Here is a 25,283-nt window from a genome sequence, read left to right on the forward strand (position 1 = left end):
CCTCTTTCATTTCTTAGCCCCAATCCATATTCACCTACTATGTTTCCTTCTCTCCCTTTTCCTACACTCGAATTCCAGTCACCCATTACTATTAAATTTTCGTCTCCCTTTACTGTCTGAACAATTTCTTTTATTTCATCGTACATTTCTTCAATTTCTCCATCATCTGCAGAACTAGTTGGCATATAAACTTGTACTACTGTAGTAGGTGTGGGCTTCGTATCTATCTTGGCCACAATAATGCATTCACTATGGTGTTTGTAGTAGCTTACCCGCATTCCTATTTTCCTATTCATTATTAAACCTACTCCTGCATTACCCCTATTTGATTTTGTGTTTATAACCCTGTAGTCACCTGACCAGAAGTCTTGTTCCTCCTGCCACCGAACTTCACTAATTCCCACTATATCTAACTTTAACCTATCCATTTCCCTTTTTAAATTTTCTAACCTACCTGCCCGATTAAGGGATCTGACATTCCACGCTCCGATCCGTAGAACGCCAGTTTTCTTTCTCCTGATAACGACATCCTCCTGAGTAGTCCCCGCCCGGAGATCCGAATGGGGGACTATTTTACCTCCGGAATATTTTACCCAAGAGGATGCCATCATCATTTAATCATACAGTAAAGCTGCATGTCCTCGGGAAAAATTACGACTGTAGTTTCCACTTGCTTTCAGCCGTTTGCAGTACCAGCACAGCAAGGCCGTTTTGGTTAATGTTGCAAGGCCAGATCAGTCAATCATCCAGACTGTTGCCCCTGCAACTACTGAAAAGGCTGCTGCCCCTCTTCAGGAACCACACGTTTGTCTGGCCTCTCAACAGATACCCCTCCGTTGTGGTTGCACCTACGGTACGGGTGGGCCAAAACCACAGGCCAGTTCTGTGGGGATCTCTAATGGATCGGCCTGCTGATCTGAAGCAAATATACATTGTACGGTGTGGCATTTTATAGACATTTTATTTATTCTAGTACATTTTGCCACTTTGAAAGTAGTTTATATATTAGAAAGTATGGACAATAAGAAAAAGAAAATTTTGGCAGTCACTCGCAGTTGGTATGCTATTTACTCATGTGTTTCTTGAAAGAAAAATCACATAGCACCTGTAGAATAATAGACATAACACAGTGTGTAATAACTGACAATAACGAACATAGTAGAACCAACATTTGATTGACAGTCACTTGTAGTGTTGGTTTACACAACTCTTCCTCACCTTATACATTTCTTTCTGGAGACCTACCTTTTTCTGAGATTATTTCTGAAAACAGTGAAGGTATTTTAAATCTGTCTTGTGACTACAACAAAATTCATATTTTTGTCACCAAATGTGTTTCGCTTTATTGAAGTAAAATAACATCAGTGGCCTTAATGAAACAGACATATCATTTGCCTTGCTTTCTCCATCTAAAAACTGTTCATTACAAAAGATGTTGATGTTAATACTTAAGATTTTTGCTCACACGTTTAGAAGTACAGAAGTCCTTATATTTTTTTGTCAACTTGTGTGTATACTTGCCCTACAGATCTCAAAATTTGTCAGGGAAAAATGCTAAAACTTGTCTGGAAATCAGGGAAATATCAGGGAACTTCACTTGGGGAAAGTTTTGGCAACCCTGCTACCTTTCGCAGCGTGCTTCAGATTCCAAACCCCCTACGTCATTCTCATACACCTTGCTAACTTTATCCTAGCCCACAAGCACTTGTCCTTTCCAGGAAAGGTATACAAACAAATCTACGGCACCCTTGTATGCCAACCTGTTTATGGGTCATCTAGAGGAAACTTTCCTAGCCATCTAAAATGCCATATCCTTTGTCTAGATCAAGTTCATTGATGATATCTTCATGATCTGGACTCAGGACCAAGACACCCTATCTCCGTTCCTTCACAACCTCAACGCCTTTTCTCCCATCTGCTTCACCTGGTCCTTTACAACCCAGTGTGCCACCTTCATAGACATTGACTTCCTCCTCTCTAATGGCACCATCCACACCTCTATCAACATTAAACCCATTAACCTCCGACAGTACCTGCACTTCAACAGCTGTCATCCCTTGCACACAAAAAAGTTTCTCCCATACAGGCTGGCCATCCATGGATGGTGTATCTGCTGTGACAAGAACTCCCTTGCTCAGTATATTGAGAGTCTCACCAAGGCCTTCACAGACAGGTACTATCCCCAGACCTAGTCTGCAAACAGATCTCCTGTGCCATTTCTCCTCACACTCCCAGTCCTCCCACCACCCCCAAGAAATGGCCACAAAGGATTGCCCCTTTGTCACCCAGTGCCACCTTGGACTGGAACAATTGAACCACATCCCTCGTCAGGTCTTTGATTACCTATCATCATGCCCTGAGATGAGGGACATCCTACTCGAGATCCTTCCCACCCCTTCTAAAGTGGTGTTCTATTGCCCACCCAAGAATGATATCCCTGTGGAAGACCAAGGTGCAAGACCTGCCCAGTCCACCCAGCCAGCACTTCCTGTTCCAGTCCAGCCACAAGTTTATCCTACCCCATCAGGGGCCAGCCACCTGTGGAAGCAGCCTTGTCATTTACCAGCTCTGCTGCAACCATTGCACAGCTGGCCACCAGGGTGTACGGCCACCGCTAAACTGTGGGCACGAGCAAGGCAGACTACCCCCGTGTCGCACATAATGCAGCTGAGCATAATATACTGGATTTCAATGACTAGTTCACTATCCGAGCCATCTGAATCCTCCCGTCCACCATCAGCTTTCCTGATCTGTGCAGGTGGGAGTTATCCGTGCACCACGTTCTCTGCTTTTGTAATTATCGCAGTCTCAACTTACCATAACATATTGTCCCCACATCTTCCACCCAACAGTTTCCACCCTCTCTGTCCTACCTATCATCTTCTCCTCCTTCTTGTCTCCCAACCTCTTTGTTTGCTGCCCTCTGCCAACACACCCACCTATCTTTTCCTGCTCCTCTCCTTTTCTCTCCAACTCCTTGTCCCACAACCTCCTGACACTGTGCCTATTGGCATTCAAATCCCTGCACACTCCGCCAGACAGTGCTCCTCTGTCCCTCACCTGTACACTGCTACCCCTTCCCCTTCCCCTTCCCCTTCCCCCTTCCCCCTTCCCCCTTCCCCCTTCCCCCTTCCCCCTTCCCCCTTCCGATTCCCCTTCCTTCCCCTTCCCCTTCCCCTTCCCCTTCCCCTTCCCCTTCCCCTTCCCCCTTCCCCCTTCCCCCTTCCCCCTTCCCCCTTCCCCCTTCCCCCTTCCCCTTCCCCTTCCCCTTCCCCTTCCCATTCCCCTTCCACTTCCCCTTCCCCTTCCACTTCCCCTTCCCCTTCCCCACCCCCTCCAGATTGCTACTGCCACCCCACATTCTGGCCGGAATTGCTGGAGTTGGTGGTCACATGTGTGAGGTGTGCTTGCTTGTGTGTATGAATAGTGTGTGTTTCTCTGTTTCTGTTTTGCTGCTTAAGGCTGCGACTGAAAACTTTGTGTAAGTGTTATTTAATTGTACCTGTCTGCAACTTAAGGTGTCTACTTTATGGTAAGTAGCAATCTGTCTTTTCCTTCGTTGTAGATACCAGGCTGAGATTAATTAGAATAATCCCAAAGAAAATTTTTTCGTCCCAGATGAACTGCCTTACAAAACATTTATTTTATTGATTCTTGAGTACTGCCCAGAAGTGTGAAAATCATACGAGGGGATGATAAAGATCCAAAGAAGAGCAGATTCAAGTAGTAAGCAAAGAGTGTCATTGAGGTGCTTATCAAACTCCAGGGGTACATGCTCCAAGAGAGGTGTTGTGCATCACAGAGAGAATGACTGTTTGAATTCCAAGAGAATATGTTCCAAGAAGAGTCAGTTATCATATTACTTCCTTCCATGTGCATATTGTGAAATAATCATGATGGAAAAATCAGAGTAATGTGACAAGTTATAGAGCTTCTCACAGAATGAAGAAAACTGCAACAGTTGTTGGATCAGTTAAATTTTATTATTTGCCACCAGTTTTGGAATAATACAGTTCCATTTTCTAGCATGTATTGTAACAATGGGAACAATAAATTACAATTATGGGTAAGAAGTCATTCAAAAACAAGAACGTACCAGGAAACCGGTGACCAGGCATTACTCACATAAAGTGTGAAGGACATAAGATTGGCTTCCATCCTGTGCTGTCAGTGGAACAAATGTTCTGTGTCCCAGTTTATAAAATAGGGAATCTAAGAAGCTACCAAAACAAAACAAGCCATTAGAAAACCACTTTCCACAGAATCGCAAAACAACTAAGAAATATTAAAAAGAGGAAAAGGACCACACAAGAATGTTTTATGTTATAGAGCCATAACAGCACTTCTTCTTCTTGCCTACTATATGTGAAATGAACAGCTAATGGGGTAGTATGTTACTAGACCTCGTTGCGATTGATGTTATATTCCTTTACACTCATTTGTCATCATAACCATCCATTTCAGACATTACAAGTGGTGCTGTAGGTTTGCTTGAAATACGGATTATGAGATGGCAAAGTTTTTCACCTATTTGATGTGGTTTTACATAGGTGTGTCTTTCATAGGCAATTTTTACTGTAATTACTATTGGAGAACTCAGATTTTTAATCTGAATCTCATCAGGCTATCTAAAAGAGTTCTGTAAATACGTAAAATGGTGCCATATACTATATTATGTAGACATTAAAACTGTTGTCATGTGATAAGACTTCAACAAACTGTGGATGCCCAAAAGAGTGTGAGTTTTTTTAGTGAGGGACATAATTTTATTTGTTGCTGTACTTAATATGAAAGATATTTCTAGCCAAACTCAATTGCTGGATGAAATTTTTGTCATAGCTAGTTATGCCAAAAACATGCTAAGTGTTTGAAGGGCAGGTCAGAATTAATTCAGTTACATCTGTCATATGCCAATATCAGAAATATGTTGAGAATGTGATGCTCTGTAAAAGGTGGCTTTTATTGCAAGCTGTCTTTTTCAACAACACAGATTTTATTAAACCCAATTATGTACAAACAAATCACAGAAATTAATAGTTCTTGACTATTCTGAAAATATATGGAAAGAAAGACTTTGAAGATATATATCTCTTGGTTGATACAGTACTCTGGATGTTCGTTGAATGACTCATAAGTTTGTACATTAAAACACTGTTTGTAGTTTTGACTGGGAAGCACTCGAATATGAACCATCTATCCGTGTAATCAAGTGCCATCAGTTTGTTCACTGAAAGAACAGTGGTCAGTGGAGTGGTGTACAAAAACAGTACCACAGTAGGCAGACAAGTAATTCCATATGGTTGTATGTAACAATGAAGTCCAAGTCACAGTCCAGCAGAAAACCACATAACACAAGGTCATCATCAATACATGTAATGGAGATCTTGATGTAAACATCAGCTAGTTGACAAGTGAGACCATGGCAGTCCATGGCAGCCTTTAAATCTGCTGAAGGTGCTTTTCCAAGTGACATGGTACTGGCATATTTATCCTTCTGTGCCATGCCTAGCAACTTTAGCAGACATATGCGCAGTTATATATTGATGACCCACTGATACTTCAGTGCGTTTTCAAGATCATTGCCCCCTTTGAATCAGCTATATGGTCTGAACCACCCTGGCTAGTACAAGAGAAGATGAAGTGGACACAGCATAGCCTGCAATGAAGCCTGGGGTGCAGCTTCAGATGCTGTCGATAGTAGAGGAGCTGCTCCCATGTCCTGCACCAGAAAGGCAGAAGGCAATTGTGGTACAGACTCTCGGCTTGCTGTTGATTTTGGAGAAGGCTGTGAATCTGACATGAGACACAGCACAGAGTTGGCAGGGGGGGGGGGGGGGGGGAGGTGGAGGTGTTCCAGCATATAATCTAGGTTCAGATTCATAAGGGATATGGATGAGAGCTGGAAAACTGAGAATACTAGGCATTCACTGCTTTTGGAATCTGTGGTAGACTTCTTACTAATTTCGAGATGCTTGAGTCTTTAGAAAAATGACTCTCTGATTATACTCATCCACATGCAATGAGCAAGACAGTGGCTTCATTAAATACTCTATTGTTTATTTTTCAGGTTGTTAATAGGAAATTATACCATTTTCTTGTTGTGGCAACAATATCAGCATTGTTTTGAAATCTTGCGGGCTTTGAATCTTTAAAAAACATTGCCAAAACAGGATACCCAAACTATTCTCTGTAATTTCTTAGTATGGTCCTTCAGAAGCTACCAAAAGGGACAGTCCCAGCACTTACCATAGTACAAGTATGGGTGCATTATACCAGCCAAACATGTGTCACCAATCCCTGCAAGAACAGACCATTCACTTGTGCACATCTTAATCTCAACAGTAATTTTGAATTTGATTCATCAAGGCTTGCTGAGACTTCATTCAGTTTTCATGGTCAAGCAGTTGTGTTAGAGTGTGAAGAACACAGTCAAGTGTTACTGCTGGTAAACTATACTTTGTCTGCAAGTCTGAATACAAAAGAAATACAATTTCTGCACTCGATAAGAAGAAAAAATGGTGAAATCTCAAGGTTGAAGAGGTGTTTTGATCTTCTTAAACTACACAGTTCGTGAACTGTATGGGGTGCAATCCTATGTGACATTTAATATGTGTTTGAAGTCCATTTGACATGTCTACACATAACATACAAAACTAGAGAAACAAAGATCATTTTTATTGAATTGTAGGCTGTTAAGAGTTGGTGCTACTGACCAGTTTGATAGTCATTTTCAAATATCTATATCCATATTCATATTCGTGTTAACAATATTATAAATGTATACTTCAGTTGTACAAATAAAATGGGGTTATGTGCAAAGTACAGTGGTAATGAACCTTCCATACTTTTGATTGGATAACTGTCAAATGCTTAAGCTGCAATAAGTTTCATGTACTTCTTGTCAAATTCATTTCTTTGGGCATGACACGTTCCCAACTAATCAGGTGTTTGAAAAGAGGGACTTTTGGAATCTTGCCTTCTCTTGGATAAATTTCTGTGGGTGGGCATGGGTGAGAGAGCATCTTAGAGGCAAACATGATAGGCTTTTCTGAACAGTTTGGGTAGTTATGCCATAGAATGGCCCCAATGCTATATGGTGATGCATCGATCGCTAACACAAGAGGAAATGAGGCTGATACAATATCTGGAAAGATGTGGTTTGGAGACATTACATAGTTTTATAATTGCTTGGTGACAGTCTGTGGATTGCAATTTTGTCCATAAAAACCTGCATGTCCTTTTCATTCTTTGGTGTAGGAAAATGGGAAATGACTGCCACATTCTCTGATATCAGTTTAAGACTATCCCAGTGAAATGTGCCTATAGAACATTTTCTTACTGTGCAAAATGCTCTTGCATTGTTGGCAGATGATTCGTGGAGTTTTCTTATTGATATGTTGCGTCACACATGCAAAACAGCCCACAGTGTCACCAAATACCATTATTGAAAATGAACATGTCAATAAGGCACATATATGAAACATTTAACCTTTGAGAATCATTTCTACTTTTGAACTGACGTTTTACATGCGATGTGTAGTATATGTGCAGTATTGACACTATGAAGCAGATGGAGACTTTCCTCATACATCACTCCCCCCCCCCCCCCCCCCCCCCCATCTCCCCCTTCTCCTGTAAGCAGTCACTCGCTGCACACTGATCTGTAAGCAATCAGGAAAATACTGACAAAAATGCAAATGCAAAGTACTGCAGCTTAGAAGGTTAACACCATCTGCATGGTAGACTCCTTGGGAGTTACAAACTATGCAGGACATTCAGCTATGTATCCACTCATAAAGAATGCTCATAGAATGATTTTGGTGTAACAGACTGATGAGAACTGATGGAATGTGATGGTATGCAACCGAATGCGAAACAGTCTTTCACGGAGCTTATCATGAAACTGACTATCCGTTAAGGCATAGCTGCAGATAGTGTGATAATTTGTTTAATAGGCACAGAAAAAAGAATCATCCAGAGGCTGAATTTGTCTGATGGTTCCATGTGGTATGAACTGCAATGTCAGACACTTTTCAGGAGGGATGGTTTGCTTTAACGGAGTATGATTTTTATAGCAGATGAGAAATCAAGCAAAAGCAAGCTATTTTGACCAGCTATTGGACAAAAGCAGTGCTCATACCATAGTTGTAGTTCTCTTACATCGATTTTCCCACTTTTGCTTGCTGTGACACAAATATTTCCTAGTGCCCTGCAAGATAATGCACATGAGAAAGAATCACAGGGGGGCAGAGCACCTCCAGCTTGTCACAGCACAATAAATAACTTTCCAGCCTGTTTGCCATGCAGATGAACAGCTGACTTAATTGTATGTGACTGCATTACGGCATTGATGTTAGTTAATCTTGATACAACTCTCTTGGTACCTCAAATTTCCAGGGTTCCTTCCATATGCATTTCCTATTCAAATCCCAATTGTTCACAGTTGAAAACAAATTCCTTACTAAATGATAGGATAAGTTTGTTTATCTCATCTACAAATTTTTGGGCCGATTCTGCAGTTTGCTGTGCATTGTCAATTTGACACTTTGTTTGAAATTTCGTTATCTTACATGTTCAAATTCTGTAACACTGGTTGAAATTATACAACAATCCACTGCTTCCCTTGAAATCAGTGTAATCTATGTTGGACATAGTTTGATATGCACAATGTAGTAGGTCATTATCATCCACATCCTGTAAACTGTATCGAGCATCCTTGAAATGTGCATACACCAGATTTTGTAACAAGTGCGCGTTTTCCCCCCCCCTTGAAAATTTGTAGTTTTCCTTATCCACAACATGGTCATATTGCTGCACTTACTCAAAATCTGTTTATAATTGTTTTTTATTGTACTGCAGATGATCTTCCATGTATGTAATTATGTTTAGCACCTGCTCCTTGGACAATGATTGTTCTTTAATATGTTTCACTAGAGAAGGGTTGTTTGGCTCAAGTACTGTATCATCATCATTGTACTCCTCGTGTACACTGTCCACACATCAAACGTAAACGACAGCCGGCTGAAGTGGCCGTGCGGTTAAAGGCGCTATAGTCTGGAACCGCGTGACCGCTACGGTCGCAGGTTCGAATCCTGCCTCGGACATGGATGTGTGTGATCTCCTTAGGTTAGTTAGGTTTAAGTAGTTCTAAGTTCTAGGGGACTGATGACCACAACAGTTAAGTCCCATAGTGCTCAGAGCCATTTGAACCTTTTTTTTTTAATGTAAACGACACCCCAAGTTCCACTGACTCGTCTTGCAGAAATGCTAATATTTCATCAGCCAATTCTTTCTCACTCTGCAACATTCATTGGATTCCTTTCTGACGGAATGTCAACTTCGACAACTGATGTTGTAGATATAATACAGTGCAATGTTTGCTTTGTTTATTGTTGCTATTACTCTGATTTGTATCAACACTACTAGCATTGTAGCAAAGTTGTGAGTTACTCATCAACTAAGCAGTTCAACTATGCTCCATTCCTCTTTCTATGCTAAACTTTGGATACCTCCAGTCCTGCCCCGTTGTCATGAGCAGCCAATGTTGTGGTTGCATGCTAGAGGTAGACAGTATGTGGGGCATCAACTGCCATAAACATCATTGGCCTTTTCGACCTTGGTCTCAATGGATTCCTTGTTACAACTCCATCTGTGTTTTCCAAATCCATTGTCAGTTAGTTGGCTGTATGGCATGTTACCTTGTAAAGGGAAGTCACCATGTTATATTTGTGGTACGTATACCGTGAGCCTGGATCACCTTGCTTACCTTTACAGTGTCACTTGAATTGCTCAGTCAAATGTTCAGTTTGGAGCAAAACTTGCCCAGTCTGTGATCAGAGAAGAAAGTACAAGAGTTAAAGACCACAAAATGAAATCCATATTGATAAGCAAGGAAACTGCAGTCCACGGTAGTTCCAGCTTCATTTGTTAACAGAAATGCTGTGTCTGAAGGTCCAAATATATCTCTCTAAACAGGGAAAAAGTGCAACACTACACTTCTATCTGGATGAATATAAAATGTACATAGTACTGTATAGACCTCCAAGTTGCTCCTCTTTTACAGAAACTGTTGAAGAATTGATCCTGAAAAGAAAACAATAAATGAAAGAAATACTTATTGTTAGAATGACTTCCTTGCTTCAGTGGAAAATTAATGGAATCTGGCTACACATGGAAGTGAAAAGCCTTTGTAGGTATGTCTGCAGTAAACTAATTTGAAGCCGTCTGATACCCTAGTGTTGAAAAGTTACTCTCCTCAAAGAAAATATGCCCTTAGTGATGAAGGTCAGAAGGCCAGAGTGGCATTATTTATGATTAAATCTTATTCAAAATTCATTCTATAAATAACTAGTTTGTAAGCAGTTATTCCTGTTATGAACACTTCACTAAATATCATTGTGTACTTATTGCTATATGAAATTCTTGATATGAATGGACCACTGACCTAATGAAACGACTACTCCTAATGTTTATTATAGTGGGAGTTTTCAATGCATGATGCGATACTTAAGGCACACCTACATAGAAGTTGTGCTGTTGAGGAACTCAACTGAAAGACAATAGCAGTTTAAACATTGCCTAAGTGAACTTTTGCACACCCTGAGTCATCATCCACAATTGACCTCTCACTTTGTTTGTCAACTGTACATGACATGGCTGAATCAGAAATTCAGATGGTTCTTCATTCAGTGATAATCATTCCACGTGGTGCAGGTTGCTACAAACAACAGTACCTGTAAGGAGGCTGTTAAGATGGGTGGTAGACAAAGCTCATATACAGGGGTCAAGGAACTAACTGTATTTTAACAATAAGGAAACACCCAGAAAATTGTGGCCTGATGATATTTGTCAAGCCACTTAATCCATCAGTCCCAAAATCTTCTAGTCAGTCTAAGAGTCAGCTTCTCTTGTGCAGTGAAGACTGTCAGCATGTAGTTCGGTGTAGGTGATGCCGTGACAGTATAGTATTCCCTATCATATAGTTTTTACGTTAGACTATTGGCAAGATTTGCTGTTCAGCTTAATTCTAATCGGTCTCATTCTCTACAACTGTTTCCTCTCAATTGTTAGATGCTGGAACCTATGGTTTTGAGAAACTAATGTTCCCTCAGAGTTATTCATGTGGTTCAGACTATTGGCATGTGTTTATATTACACTACTTATTTCATAAGTTTCATCATGGAACATGAAGAGTAATGGAAAATTGAGTTGTGTGTTGTTTTTTGTTGCAGTTATTGTTGGTTGCGAATACTCAGCCTTGCTGAACTTGGTAACTGGACTGAGTTAGAGAAGTTGTCAAAAGTCAAGAAATCTCCAGCAGGTCATGAAGTGAGTACTTAATTTGTTTTTGTCAAACATACAGGGCAACTGTAAATGATTCATTCATTTCAGAGTTCTTTATTTTCCAAAGTATTACATGTACAAATATTATTGATACATGAATAGAACTATAAACCCACCAAGTGGTTCATGGTGTGGGTTCGTGTAGTCATGTCCTAGTTCATGAACCAAGGGCAACGTATGAGTGGCCAAGTAAGTGGTCCCAGCAGTCGGGATACCAGTTACTTTGGAATAAGGCAGAGCATCTCGGACATATTTTGAGTCGTGGTCACCTTTGTGCTCATACAGCAAAGACTACCAAATCCACCAGTTAGTCCCTCAACCATTAGGGGTAATACCCAATGGGACTCAGGGCAAGTAAGGCTAGCAACCTGCTTCCTTGGTACTTTAAATATGATGCTGGCAACAATCAGAGCAAAATGCCTCGGACCTTTGGAGGTGACAGAGTCCCACCTCTAACTGACAAACCAGGGACTCCTAAGATACGACCTGGCAAACAAATGGTAATGAGATGGGGAGCTATTAATATCAATGGGGGCTACTCTGGGAAGAAGGTAGAGCTGGCAGAGGCTGCAAGTAAGATGGGGCTGGACGTTTTAACTGTTAGTGACATTCAGGTAAGGGGTGAGAAAGAAGAGGAAGTGGGAGAATACAAGGTCTACCTGTCAGGAATCAAAGCAGGAATAGCACAATGGGGTGTAGGGCTTTACATCAGAAAAGAAATGGAACCCAGTGTAGTTGCAATAAGGTATGTAAATGAACGACTGATGTGGATAGATTTGACAGTGTCTAGCAAGAAAATTAGGATTGTGTCAGTATATTAGCATTGTGAAGGGACAGATCAAGATAAGATGGATAGTTTTTATGAGGCACTCAGTGATGTAGTTGTTAGAGTAAAGGACAAGGACAGTGTTCTGCTCATGGGTGATTTTAACGCCAGGATTGGAAATCGAACAGAAGGGTATGAAAAAGTTATAGGTAAATTTGGAGAGGATATGGAGGCCAACAGCAATGGGAAACAACTCTTGGATTTCTGTGCCAGTATGGGATTAGTAATCACAAACTCCTTTTTTAAACATAAGAACATTCACCGGTATACTTGGGAAGGCAGGGGAACCAGATCTGTCATTGACTATATAATAACAGATCAGGAATTCAGGAAGGCTGTGAGGGACACACTTGTATTCAGGGGATTCTTTGATGACACTGATCATTATTTAATCCGCAGTGAAATTGGGATTGTGAGGCCGAAAGTGCAGGTGGTCAGGTCAATATGTAGGAGGATAAGAGTGGAGAAACTTCAGGATAAGGAAATCAGGAACAAGTACATAACAGCTATCTCAGAAAGGTACCAGGTAGTTGAATGTAGTCAATTACAGTCATTGGAAAAGGAATGGACAAGGTACAGGGACACAGTACTAGAAGTGGCTAAAGAATGTGTTGGAACAGTAGTGTGTAAAAGCAGGAAGAAGCAAACAGCTTGGTGGAATGACACAGTAAAGGCAGCTTGTAAAAGGAAAAAGAAGGCGTATCAAAAATGGCTACATACTAGAACTCAGGTAGACAGAGAAAGTTATGTTGAAGAAAGAAACAAAGCCAAACAGATAATTGCAGCATCCAAGAAGAAATCTTGGGAATACTTTAGAACCAGGTGGGAGACTACGGGTCAAGCTGCTGGAAAACCATTCTGGAGTGTAATTAGGAGTCTTCGAAAGGGAGGTAAGAAGGAAATGACAAGTATTTTGGACAGGTCAGGAAAACTGCTGGTGAATTCTGTGGATGCCTTGAGCAGATGGAGGGAATATTTTGAAGAGTTGCTCAATGTAGGTGAAAATACAATCAGTAATGTTTCAGATTTCGAGGCAGAATGGGATAGGAATGATGACGGAAATAGGATCACATTTGAGGAAGTGGAGAAAATGGTCAATAGATTGCAGTGCAATAAAGCAGCTGGGGTGGATGAAATTAAGTTGGAACTCATCAAATACAGTGGAATGTCAGGTCTTAAATGGCTACACAGGATAATTGAAATGGCCTGGGAGTCAGGACAGCTTCCATCAGACTGGACAAAAGCAGTAATCACACCAATCTTTAAACATGGAAACAGAAAAGATTGTAACAACTACAGAGGTATCTCTTTAATCAGCATTGTGAGTAAAATCTTCTCAGATATTGTTGAAAGGAAAGTGCGAGTATTAGTTGAGGACCAATTGGATGAAAATCAGTGTGGGTTTAGGCCTCTTAGAGGTTGTCAGGACCAGATATTTAGCTTACGGCAAATAATGGAGAAGTGTTATGAGTGGAACAGGGAACTGTATCTATGCTTTATAGATCTAGAAAAGGCATATGACCGGGTTCCTAGGAGGAAGTTACTGTCTGTTCTACGTGATTATGGAATAGGAGGCCAACTTTTGCAAGCAATTAAAGGTATTTACATGGATAGTCAGGCAGCAGTTAGAGTTGACGATAAGTTGAGTTCATGGTTCAGAGTAGTTTCAGAGGTAAGACAAGGCTGCAACATGTCACCACTTTTGTTCATATTATTTATGGATCATATGTTGAAAACAATAGACTGGCTGGGTGAGATTAAAATATGTGAACACAAAATAAGCAGTCTTGCATATGCGGATGACTTAGTTGTGATGGCAGATTCGATTGAAAGTTTGCAAAGTAATATTTCAGAGCTAGATCAGAAATGTAAGGAGTATGGTATGAAGATTAGCATCTCCAAAACGAAAGTAATGTCAGTGGGAAAGAAATATAAACGGCTTGAGTGCCAAATAGGAGGAACAAAGTTAGAACAGGTGGACGGTTTCAAGTACTTAGTATGCATATTCTCACAGGATGGCAACATAGTGAAAGAACTGGAAGCGAGGTGTAGCAAAGCTAATGCAGTGAGCGCTCAGCTATGATCTACTATCTTCTGCAAGAAGGAAGACAGTACCAAGACTAAGTTATCTGTGCACCGTTCAGTCTTTTGACCAATTTTGTTGTATGGGAGCGAAAGCTGGGTGGATTCAGGTTACTTTATCAACAAGGTTGAGGTTACGGATATGAAAGTAGCTAGGATGATTGCAGGTATTAGTAGATGGAAACAATGGCAGGAGGGTGCCCACAATGAGGAAATCAAAGAAAAACTGGGAATGAACTCTATAGATGTAGCAGTCAGGGCGAACAGGCTTAGATGGTGGGGTCATGTTACACGCATGGGAGAAACAAGGTTACCCAAGAGACTCATGGGTTCAGCAGTAGAGGGTAGGAGGAGTCGGGGCAGACCAAGGAGGAGGTACCTGGATTCGGTTAAGAATGATTTTGAAGTAGTAGGTTTAACATCAGAAGAGGCACCAATGTTAGCTCTGAATAGGGGATCGTGGAGGAATTTTATAAGGGGGCTATGCTCCGGACTGAACGCTGAAAGGCATAATCAGTCTTAAATGATGATGATGATGATGATAACCCACCAAGTTTGCGTTTGCACTGTATAGGTGTTCTATGAGTGCCCTTCTGGTTACACAACACGTGTCCAAATGGTAGTCAAGTTTGTTCCTTACCTTATGTAGCAAAACCATGTCAATGGTCAGCACAGCAACACTGATGGGTTCTCTGAGCTGTTCCAGTGTTCTTGGCAGTGGGGGCGCACAGCCTTGGCAGTGGTGGCACACAGCCATGGTCCTTAATGTACCTTCAAAGAAAAACTTAACGAAGTGTTAGAGACAGAGCTGCATCGACTGTACCACTACACACAATCCAGTATTGTGGATGTCCTTCATTTAGGTAGTGATGAACATTGATGCTCCAGTGAGGCAGTGCCCTGTCTTGTTGAAAGATGAAATTCTCAAAATCAGCAGTCAGTCATGAAAACAAACACAACTGCGACATATCAAAACAAGACATACTCTTCACAGTCTTCTCACAGAAGAAAAATGACCCATACAACTTCGTCTGTGACAGTCGTAGTCAACATGGTCCCTGTCACCTACCAGTGGCCATTCCAGTTTCCTTGGTGGGCATTCTATTATGTTGCACAGGAAACATTAATCTTTGGCACATCTTATTCATGCACTACAATTTCAAGATGATTTTCAGTGTCCCACTTGCTCAGATTTTGGCAATTAACCTTTCCAGATAAATGGAATGTTGCATCATCACTGAATATGAGCTTGGAGGTGAAATGTTCATCCTCTTGCTTTGGGTGTCATTTTGTCAAGGCACTTCACTTGCAATACTATCTGGCGGGCACAATGCAAATTGGGTGAGAGTATGGTTGTGTTAATGCATGAGTCATATTAGTAGATAAAATACTTTGGAAAATATAGAACTTTGAAAGTGAAAAAAATTATTCATAGTAGCCATGTATTTCAATTTGCTTGCAGTAATTTCTTGTTATTAGCCATACTAATAAAAACATAAGTTTTTGATCTAAGAAAAATCTGTAAAGTTAATTTCATTGGGTGTTTCTATTAATCCATTTCAGCCATTTGTGGAAGTCTGTCTGAAGCATAATAATATCCATGAAGCACAGAAGTATTTACCAAAAGTGAGGGATGAACTGAAGGTTAAGTATTATGTGAAGGCTAAGTGAGTATCCAGTACTTGTCAGTGGTTTTATGTTGAGTATTTGTTTAAAAGTTTTAGTTTTTAGTTCTGTTTGAGTATGTTTTCTGCCTCTGTGACATTAAGTCCTTCAGATATTGATAACCTAATGTATAATTTAGTGTTTTATTTTTGTCAAAGGGTTAAAGCAATTGGGGTTCAGGAAAAATGAATGAAATCATTGGAGGGGACAGGGGAAGGGAAACACAGGGCTAGATTACCATGAGGAGGAAAGAAGTCATTTGGATTTTATATGGTGTTTTTTTCCCTAAATAGTTTTGTATTGTTCAAATAGTACATACTAAGATGGCACAGGGTAATTTATTTAGTGAAGAATGTTGTTCAAATTCTATCATAGTAGTTGCGATTTGGATGTTCCATAAATTTTCAGCTTTTTATAGTCAACAAAATGTTTAAAAAAACCAAAGCTTCATTGATGATAAAATAAGGGGAAGCTGTGTTTACATAAGAAATAATATAATTGTTAAAAAGGCTGGGGATTCCTCAATACAGGCACTGTTATGCAAAAGATAATCATATGGTGTTTGAAATTTGCATATATCTGATAAACAGATAGATAACTGGAAAATATAAATCATTATTTAAGTCAAAATATCTGTAATGAAACTAATAACTTTACACATTTCAGATAATTTCTTAGTTTTTGTTGTGTAAAGTCACTCATTGGTTTTGGCTAAGGAAGTTGATGAGACATGAAAACTAGGATAAGGAAATGTAGCAGAGTAATGTTCAGTGGCAATGAAACTGCATAGAAATGGGAGAGGAAGGTGAAATCCATTTGCAAGTGAAGATAGGGAGTACTCACATTCCAGAGGATAAGACAGTAAAGAAAGACACTCACAAAATATGAGAAAATAAAATAAATGTTATCATGGTGGGTTGTGAGATAATGGAGTGTACCAACAGCACTACACCCTTTTCCAACTGTGCAATTTTTGAAAAGCTGGTGTTTGGTGGGATGAAAAAAGAGGGACAAGGGCTTGAGAAAATGTGGCTCAGTTGTGCTGTGCTGGACAGCAAACTTGACAACTTGTGATCATGTTCGCTGTTGATAAAAATTTGATTCTGGCCATTCATGTCAGTGGTCAGCTGGTTTGTGTTTACCTGTGCAGAGAATGATGGTTGCAACAAAGATATTTAATAAATAACTCAGGTGGAATGTGTGGGAAGATTCAAAATAAACCATAGTCATTTGTTTGCCAGATTTATTTACAAACTGCAATTTCACACAGATTCTAAATGTTTGTATGGTACAGTCAGAGGAAAAAAACATTGTCTTGTGCAAAAGTGGGTACTGCTCGTTGCACCACAACAGCCCACAGCACCTGTTTGTGATTATGCATCAGTTGTTAACCAAAAAGCCAGTCATGAGAACTGACAGCAGGTGTCATCCAGTGATGCCTACAGCTGAGGATGACATTGTGGTCGGTCAGTACTGTTGGGCCTTAAAGGACTATTCAGACAGAGTTTGTTTGTTTTGTTAACCAAAGAAGATCAGGATTCAGGCTATCAACCAGTCTCACTATGTGTGACATCTCTTTATCCCAACAAATGGAAAAAAATTGCTGAATGAAAATTTTTGTGTATATGGAACGGACAAAGAAACAAAAATGGCAGCTTTATTAAAAGTCATAAGCTTGGAGGAAATCTATGACTGTTTAAAAGAAATACTCTAAGGTGACAGAAATCATGGGATAGTGATATGCGATAGTATCATGTACACAGTGTATAAAAGGGCAGCGCATTTGCGGAGCTGTCATTTGTACCCAGGTGATTCATGTGAAAAGATTTCTGATGTCATTATGGTCACACAATAGGAATTACCAGACTTTGAATCCGGGGTAGTTGTTGGAGCTAGAAGCATGGGACATTCCATTTCAGAAATCATGGGAATTCAGTATTCAGAGATCTGATGTGTTGAGTGTGCCGAGAATACCAAATTTCAGGTTGGACCCTAGATGACTGGAAAACAGTGGCCTGATCAGGTGAATCCGAATTTCAGCTGGTAAGAGCTGATGGTGGGGTTCGAGTGTATTGTGGACCTCAAGAAGCTAAAGACCCAAGTTGTCAACAAGGCACTATGCAAGCTGGTTGTGGTTCCATAATAGCTGGGGCTGGGGTGGGTGGGTTGTGGGGGGGGGGGGGGGGGGGATTACATGGAATGGGCTGGGTCCTCTGGTCAAACTGAACCAATCATTGACTGGAAATGGTTATGTTCATGGTCCCAAACAAAGGTGCACCATGTCACTGGGCCACAGTTGATTTTGATTGGTTTGAAGAACATTCTGGGCAATTCAAGCGAATGATTTGGCCACCCAGATTGCCCAGCATGAATCACATTGAACATTTATGGAACATTATCAAGAGGTCAGTGTGCGCACAAAATCCTGCACTGACAACACTGCTGCAGTTATGGATGGCTGTAGAGGCAGCAAGACTCAATATGTCTACTGGGGACTTCTAGTGACTTGTTGAGTCCATTCCATGTTGAGTTGCTGCATTGCGCCAGACAAAAGGAGGTCCAGCATGGTGTTAGGAGGTATCCCATGACTTTTGTTATCTCATTGTAACTGCTAAACATATTTAGATTAGGGACATGCATTGTTGGCAAATTTGCTGATCTCAGTTTCATCATTGATGTCTAACCACAGATGTGCAATAATAAACATAAGTGTTTTTAACATTGATGTAAAGAGATTAATTTATAGAATGCCATAAAGAAGGAACATAAAAATACATCTAATACAATGTTTATTGAGCAATAAATACAGCAATAATTGCAGTTACACGTCCTGCAGCTTTTTGTATACCGACTGGAAAAATAACGTTTTTTGAAAGAAATTACCCCCTACGTCTATTGTATTCTTGACAAAGCATGCATCCTGTTTTTGAGAACAGCCTTCAGAAGCTGATGATGTAGCTATACAGCTCAAATACTTCATTGCAAGGTTTTGTAGCTTCTAATGGATCGTGTTTTAAGATCTGTAAGGCGATCTTTAAGATAATAACCGATCTTTTTCTTCCACTGTTCATAAATTATACTTTTCTTGTACTGTTTTATAAAGTTCACTCCATAAATCAAATTTTATTTATTTGTTTTCCTGTAATGTATCGATGTATACATGCTAACTGATAGTTGTTTCAACCTCTGCAAGCAAATCTGTGATGGTTTTGATTGCCTTTGAACATACAAAGCATCTTCTTGAATTTAGGATTGAGAATTGTTGATTTGGATAATATGTTAATGTCTTCAGTTGGTAGTAAGTGCTTTTTGATTTCTGTTGTGGTGTTCCCCTTGAGATTGTCTCCAGCAGTCTGAATTAGTTGGAAGTCAGACATTTTGAGAATCAATACTGAAAGTTTGGGGATTACATTACTGCCTGCAACATACTTATCTATACAAATTTCATGAGTAGCCACTTCTGTAGACTGCAAAATGGCCAATCATCTTCCATAGTTACAATACATGTGGCTGTTAGAATGGCTTGGTGCACTAGTATATCAATGAAATTTTTCATCATTGCTGACAGCTGCCAGAAAAGTTGTTTAGTCATGTGTAGTATTGTATTCATTTGGTGGATACTTCTTGAATTAGTCTGAGCCTGATTCATTTTTCAGCTCATCACTTGCTGCTGTACTTTGTTTAGATCACATTAAAATCCTTTTCACATCAGTCATCAAGTCAGGAGTTTGCCTGGCTTCTCTATAGATGTTTTGCTACTAAATTGAGCATATGGACAAAAGTATGACATTTTCTTCGAAATACTATTTCTACTGATTTAACCACTCCAATGATGTTATTGTGGGCCATGTTCAGAAAAATATTTGTTTAAATAATAAAAAAATTACTGACATTGGTAGCAGGTGCCCTAACACTGAAGGTTTTATATTTTGTCTTAACATCAACATTATGGTGTTTCAAAGACTTCGGTATCAGCATTGAAACATCAGTGTTAAAATGCCAAACATTGATTTTGTAAATTACAATGATTATCGAACATCCCTAATTGAAACTGTTGCATTGTGTCAGATGGAAGAAGTTTGAAGGAGTTTTGATTTCCTTGCTCATAAATAGAAAAAGAATCCTTATATTTTAAAAAAGCCAGTACTTTTGCTTCTTTTTTAAGTTATATGCGAGATTCACTGTGTCCAGTAACTAGTTAGTTGCAGCTCATGAGGATGTAGAGAGCATAGAAAGATTACCCATCTTAAAGGTGGGAGGATACTGTCAGTCTTTAGAACCCTTGTTAGGACCTTCAGCATATTTCAAGCGGGATTAAATCAGAAATGTGTATGATAAAATAGACACTTGGTATTAATAGCTCATGGAGTAATTTTGTTTACAGTGACCTGTATTAGGTATTACAACAACAACATGCATTTAATTTTTTCAGATTAAATCTTTTATAGCTATCAAATTATTCACTGTAACAAATATAATTCAGTCTTTCTGATTTTTTGTGCATCTGTGAATGTTAATTAATACATTTTTCCTCATTTCACCAGGTTATTTGAAGAGGCATCACGCATAGCGTTTGAGCAGAAAGATGTACAAGGTCTCTTGTACATTCAGAATCATTGCCAGACATCTGACAGAACACTATCTGACAAAATAAATGTACTTGTGTCACAGCTTGCAAACAAAAAATGAAAGAAGAATAAAAACATTGCCTATTGCTACTCCAAGGAATATTTTTCAGTTGTTCAAGAATATTATAGAATGTTTGTTGGTGCAGTATATATGCATCGAGGTAGAGGAAGAAAGAAATTGGAGGTAACTATTAGAGTGTGGTGAAAAATACAAGTGAATGATTTTCTAATTCTGGAACTCAGCAACATGACCAGAATCAACCTACTGTGATAAAATTTGTTAGCAAAGATTAGACACTTTTTATGTTCTCTCCCCTACAGCAAGGTAATAATTCCACTTACAATATTATGACAGTGAGTAAATGTGAATTGTGATTCCCTACAATGTTCTGCCAACATTTCCTTGTTCCTATAGCTTGTAAGCTGATTAAAGCACAGTTTTTGTGAATGTATTTATATATGTGTTGTATGTATATGTAAAAGTTTCTAGCTTCTGGCAGTCTCAGACTTGAAATAAACATTTTTCAGTTTTTATAAAAAGATGTAATATCAGTCATTGCATTTTTTCTGATTGTTAATGTAAGCACTTCATATAGTAAACTATTTATCTTAGACACATTTCAACTTACCTCCTCAGTTAGTCCAGAGTTTCCTTTTAAGTATTTCAGATTAACACATTTTATTTTTTCTGTACACGCAAGCAAAAATTCTTTTGTCATCATTTTTATTTTTTTTAAACATTTATCTTCCATGTCTTCTTCATGTTTGGGGAAAAAGAATGAGAACATTATGTTTAATGATATCTGTAATGTGGATGCCATTTCAGATGTTGTTGAAGATCCACATGTAGCTTGCTGTGGATTCATGATTCTTATTTCAGGAGTCTGGATGTTTCCATGACATGTCCAGAATCACTGAAGGTGACTACTATTCCAAGATGTAGATAATTCTTCTGGAAGGAACAGAGCTATTTTTCTTCCAATTCCTTGTCTTGGGTTAGCTAGTGCTCCAACTCAGATAACCTCATCATTAGTGGATTTATTTATTTTGTACATTGTAAACTGTTGCCTTTATTTTAAAAGCAATCTTTTCCAGCCTTACCTACATTTGAAAAATATCATGTATTAGGAACTCCAAGAACTGCTAGTGAAAAAAAATCTTTATTAACTATCAGTTTCAATCAGCTTATCATTCCCAAGTATCAAATATTACAGCAGTTTGTATGGCAATGTTTTTACAGTAACATCAAAATAAATATAAATCCATCCTTCATCACTGCTGTCAGTAGTAAAATACAGTCAACAGCAAAATGCATTGCTATAGTTTATTAATTTTCATACACTGTCATAATCAAATTCCAACCTTCTGGATGGAGTGCAGCATGTGTACTGACCCTAATATCAGTAACAGTACTCAAAGGAAACCAGTTGTGTAATCTCATCATCTCATGTTGAAGCTTGCTAATTAGTGAGTGAGAGTCCATACACATCAGGCTATTAGTATCAGTGATAGCAGTTTGATGCAAAATACATTAAACTTCGTTATGGCTTATCTTTTAGATTAAGAAAGAGGCACAATTGGAATATCCATTTGCTTGAACCGCAGGAATGAAAACTGCCACTGCCATCATCGTTGTTGCGAGTAGTACTGTGTGGTGTGCAATGACAGCCTACATTAAATAAGGAAAAGTATCATATATAATTCACCACAGTGGCTGAAGTTTGGACTTAAAGAAACATAAGGACTTTAAAGTGAATTGTGGAAGGAGGTACAAAGAAATGGCATCTGAGATGAATATACATAGACAAGTTGCTATATTACCAAACCTATCAAATATGAATCACTGTGCCAAACATTCCAGAACTATTGATGACGCATGCAGTGCCTTGAAATGATGAAACTGGAGTAATGAGCTTTCAAACTGGATACAACAACAATAGGGAGAATGTTGTTATTCCCAACTATAGACATGTTTAAATTTTAAAAATGTCAGCAGAAGCCTGGTATTTTGAATATGCATATCCTACTGTGATGCATGATGGGAGTTCAGTGACGTTATGGGGTGAACACAATAGTCTTGGTCTACTTATTGTCCCACTTGGACTATGCAAATCTTTGCAGAAAGGAGACATACGTGTCAAATTGAATTTTTGATATAAGAGATTCAGTGAGATCAATGTGTCATATCTCAAGAACTAACTTTGAAACCAAAGTACAAAAAGTAATTGTTTTATCATATATTTTCATAGTCATCCACTCAATATTTGTTTGAAGGTAGATTGTGATGATATTTAAAAGGTAAGCATATTTTATTAGTATATACGAAGTACATGTTTCTGTATTATTGTTGTGGATATGGATGCCAAATTTTTGGTTTCATCATCTGGCATTATGTGATGACTTACGTAAATGCTTTGTATCCAAATATGAACACTGCCTGTTTGATTTAACGATCTGAAATTATGTCTTCATATAATTAAATACAATGTATCCAGCAAGCTTACCAAGTGAGGTGCTGCAATGGTAAGACACTAAATGGCGGTTCAAATCTCAATCTAGCTAAGCAGCTTTAGGGTTTCTTTGATTATCTAAACTGATTAAGATTAATGTCATGTTATTTGTTTTGAAATAATTTATATCTGATAACTCTGCCATGGATAAGTGCTAGACATCCTTCCCTCCAATGAGTTTGGGAATAAAGATAGAAAATGTTATTCATATACTATAAATGTTTGATTGACGCTGAAAAATATTACTTGCTTATTCAAGGTGTGCAGCCATGGGAAAAATATTAAACAGGTGAAAAATTAGGTTGATTAGGGAAGTCATGTTAGATACCAACAAAAATATTTAACAGTAACTGCCATTGACCGATACTCCTCAAAATAGAGAAACAAAAAATAAAATATACTCATTTAACTTTTTTGTCATATACATTTTATTGTTTAGGGAACATAACATATAATCATGTTAATGAATTTAGTGTTTTAATTTCATGACTACAGTATTATGAAATGAAAGTGAGTAGCAAATTTCCTTTTCATAATACTGTTATATTCAATCCTGGATTTTTCATTCTTGATTTTCATGACAACTGTTTTTTAATGCTGACAGGTGTGATAAGTCGGGCAAATATGTTTTGAAAGCTACATTACAAGTGTAATTCATGGTCAGCATTCAATTAGGTGAAAGTGGGATACCTACCGAAACAACATTCATACTGGCAAATAGAATGACTTAACAGCCTAGTACTGAATAGGTGGGCTCATTTCCCCAGTTTGACAAGTTGTTATGCAGTTTTGTCAACTGGACTGCAGAATTCACAACTCTGTGACTGCATGCCCCACTGTCCTGCATTACATAAAACTGAGAAGTTTGAAACTTGAGGAGAGAACAATTTTTTGACCTGTAATTTGCACATTTTACCTCTGAATGTATGTTCAGTAGAGAGAGCGTTGTGAACTTTCACATCATATGTGTTTGCTACAGGAAAATCTGAGAGCAAAAATGGTTAGAAGTAACCAACACATGTGTAGTTCAAAAAGTACGGGCTGGGATAATGTGTGATAATATCATTGAGCACATCTAATGCCATCTAAAAGGGACCAATATACATCATTTTTCTCATAGAAATTTTCCTACTCTAGCACATTGTGTTGCAAATGTGTGGCACCACCTGGATTCTATACCCCAGTTTACAGACTGGTAGACATAGGCCAGTTCCATGTCCATCAATCACCAGATCAAACACCTCTTAATCATCTTCTGCGCTCGGGAAGCGAGAACGCTACCGCAAGACCACCAGCGGTGGACACTCCCCCCTACTACTATACAAAAATTTGTGACTACATGAATTTTTCCTCAGTTGACCTTTTTCAATCTTCCCTGACTGGGCTATTACTGGCAGTCCATTGTTGAGATGGTGCGTAGTGCCGGACTCTCGCCACATAATTTTAACTGAATTTTATGGGTTGAAATGCGGAACGCAAAATGTCTTTTGGTGATATGTTAGATAGCCATCTCAACATGACACACTGTGGTTAATGAGTGAGCTACATAGCTGCATAAGGAAGATCCCCATGACAACCGTGTGAACTGGCAACTTAGAACTGTGCCAACATAAATTTTAATTTTGATGTGTAGGTTAAAATTCACCTGAAGCCTCTATCTTCATTCACGTAGCAGGTGTCTTGTGAAACTGGATGGATGTACCTTTTTGAGACATCAGTCCCACTTCAGTAAATAATTATGGAGTCTGTGGTTTGCATGGGGACTTCGCACTCATTTCATTGTTCTAGAACGCTATAGTTTGAGCATTCACATGAGATGCACCACCACATGCTACTATCTAGCTGAGCTGTCTATGCGTCAGCTGAATTTTAATATGCCTCCTGATTGAGACAAATGTGCTGCTCACTGCATGTCTTTTTAAGGCTGCTTTTGCAATGATGACTCAGAAACAGTGATTCAATAGTGTGGTTCAGTTGTTGCAAGACATGGCTATTGTGTGATTGAGTTCAGCAATTGAATCACTGGAAATCCGATTGAACCATTCGGCTGACGTTTTCTGATAACTGGCAAGAGCCTTGTGCTTGTGCGAGCTAGTTAGGAAATGACAACAAAATAGCGAATGTTTCATTGCACAAAATGTGAAAGAGGACTTCTGTGCAGTAATAATTTGAGCATGCTGTATTCTGCAAAACTTTCTTCTTGAAACACATGGATTCAAGTTGGATGAA

The 25,283-nt window shown here is 39.0% G+C and overlaps 1 protein-coding gene across 1 annotated transcript in view; it reads left to right on the forward strand.

The window, feature by feature from the left end:
* The window catches only part of LOC126278348 (vacuolar protein sorting-associated protein 16 homolog), a 214,654-nt gene extending 193,568 nt beyond the window's left edge, over nucleotides 1–21,086 (forward strand). Inside the window, exons 14-16 of the mRNA XM_049978390.1 lie at nucleotides 11,232–11,328; nucleotides 15,815–15,918; nucleotides 20,461–21,086. Coding sequence (XP_049834347.1) covers nucleotides 11,232–11,328; nucleotides 15,815–15,918; nucleotides 20,461–20,605 — 346 coding nt within the window. The 3' untranslated portion in view covers nucleotides 20,606–21,086. The remainder of the gene's footprint in view (nucleotides 1–11,231; nucleotides 11,329–15,814; nucleotides 15,919–20,460) is intronic.
* The last annotated feature ends 4,197 nt before the right edge of the window (nucleotides 21,087–25,283 follow it).

Source organism: Schistocerca gregaria, chromosome 6, assembly GCF_023897955.1.
Source record: "Schistocerca gregaria isolate iqSchGreg1 chromosome 6, iqSchGreg1.2, whole genome shotgun sequence".
NCBI classification, from domain to species: Eukaryota; Metazoa; Arthropoda; class Insecta; order Orthoptera; family Acrididae; genus Schistocerca; species Schistocerca gregaria.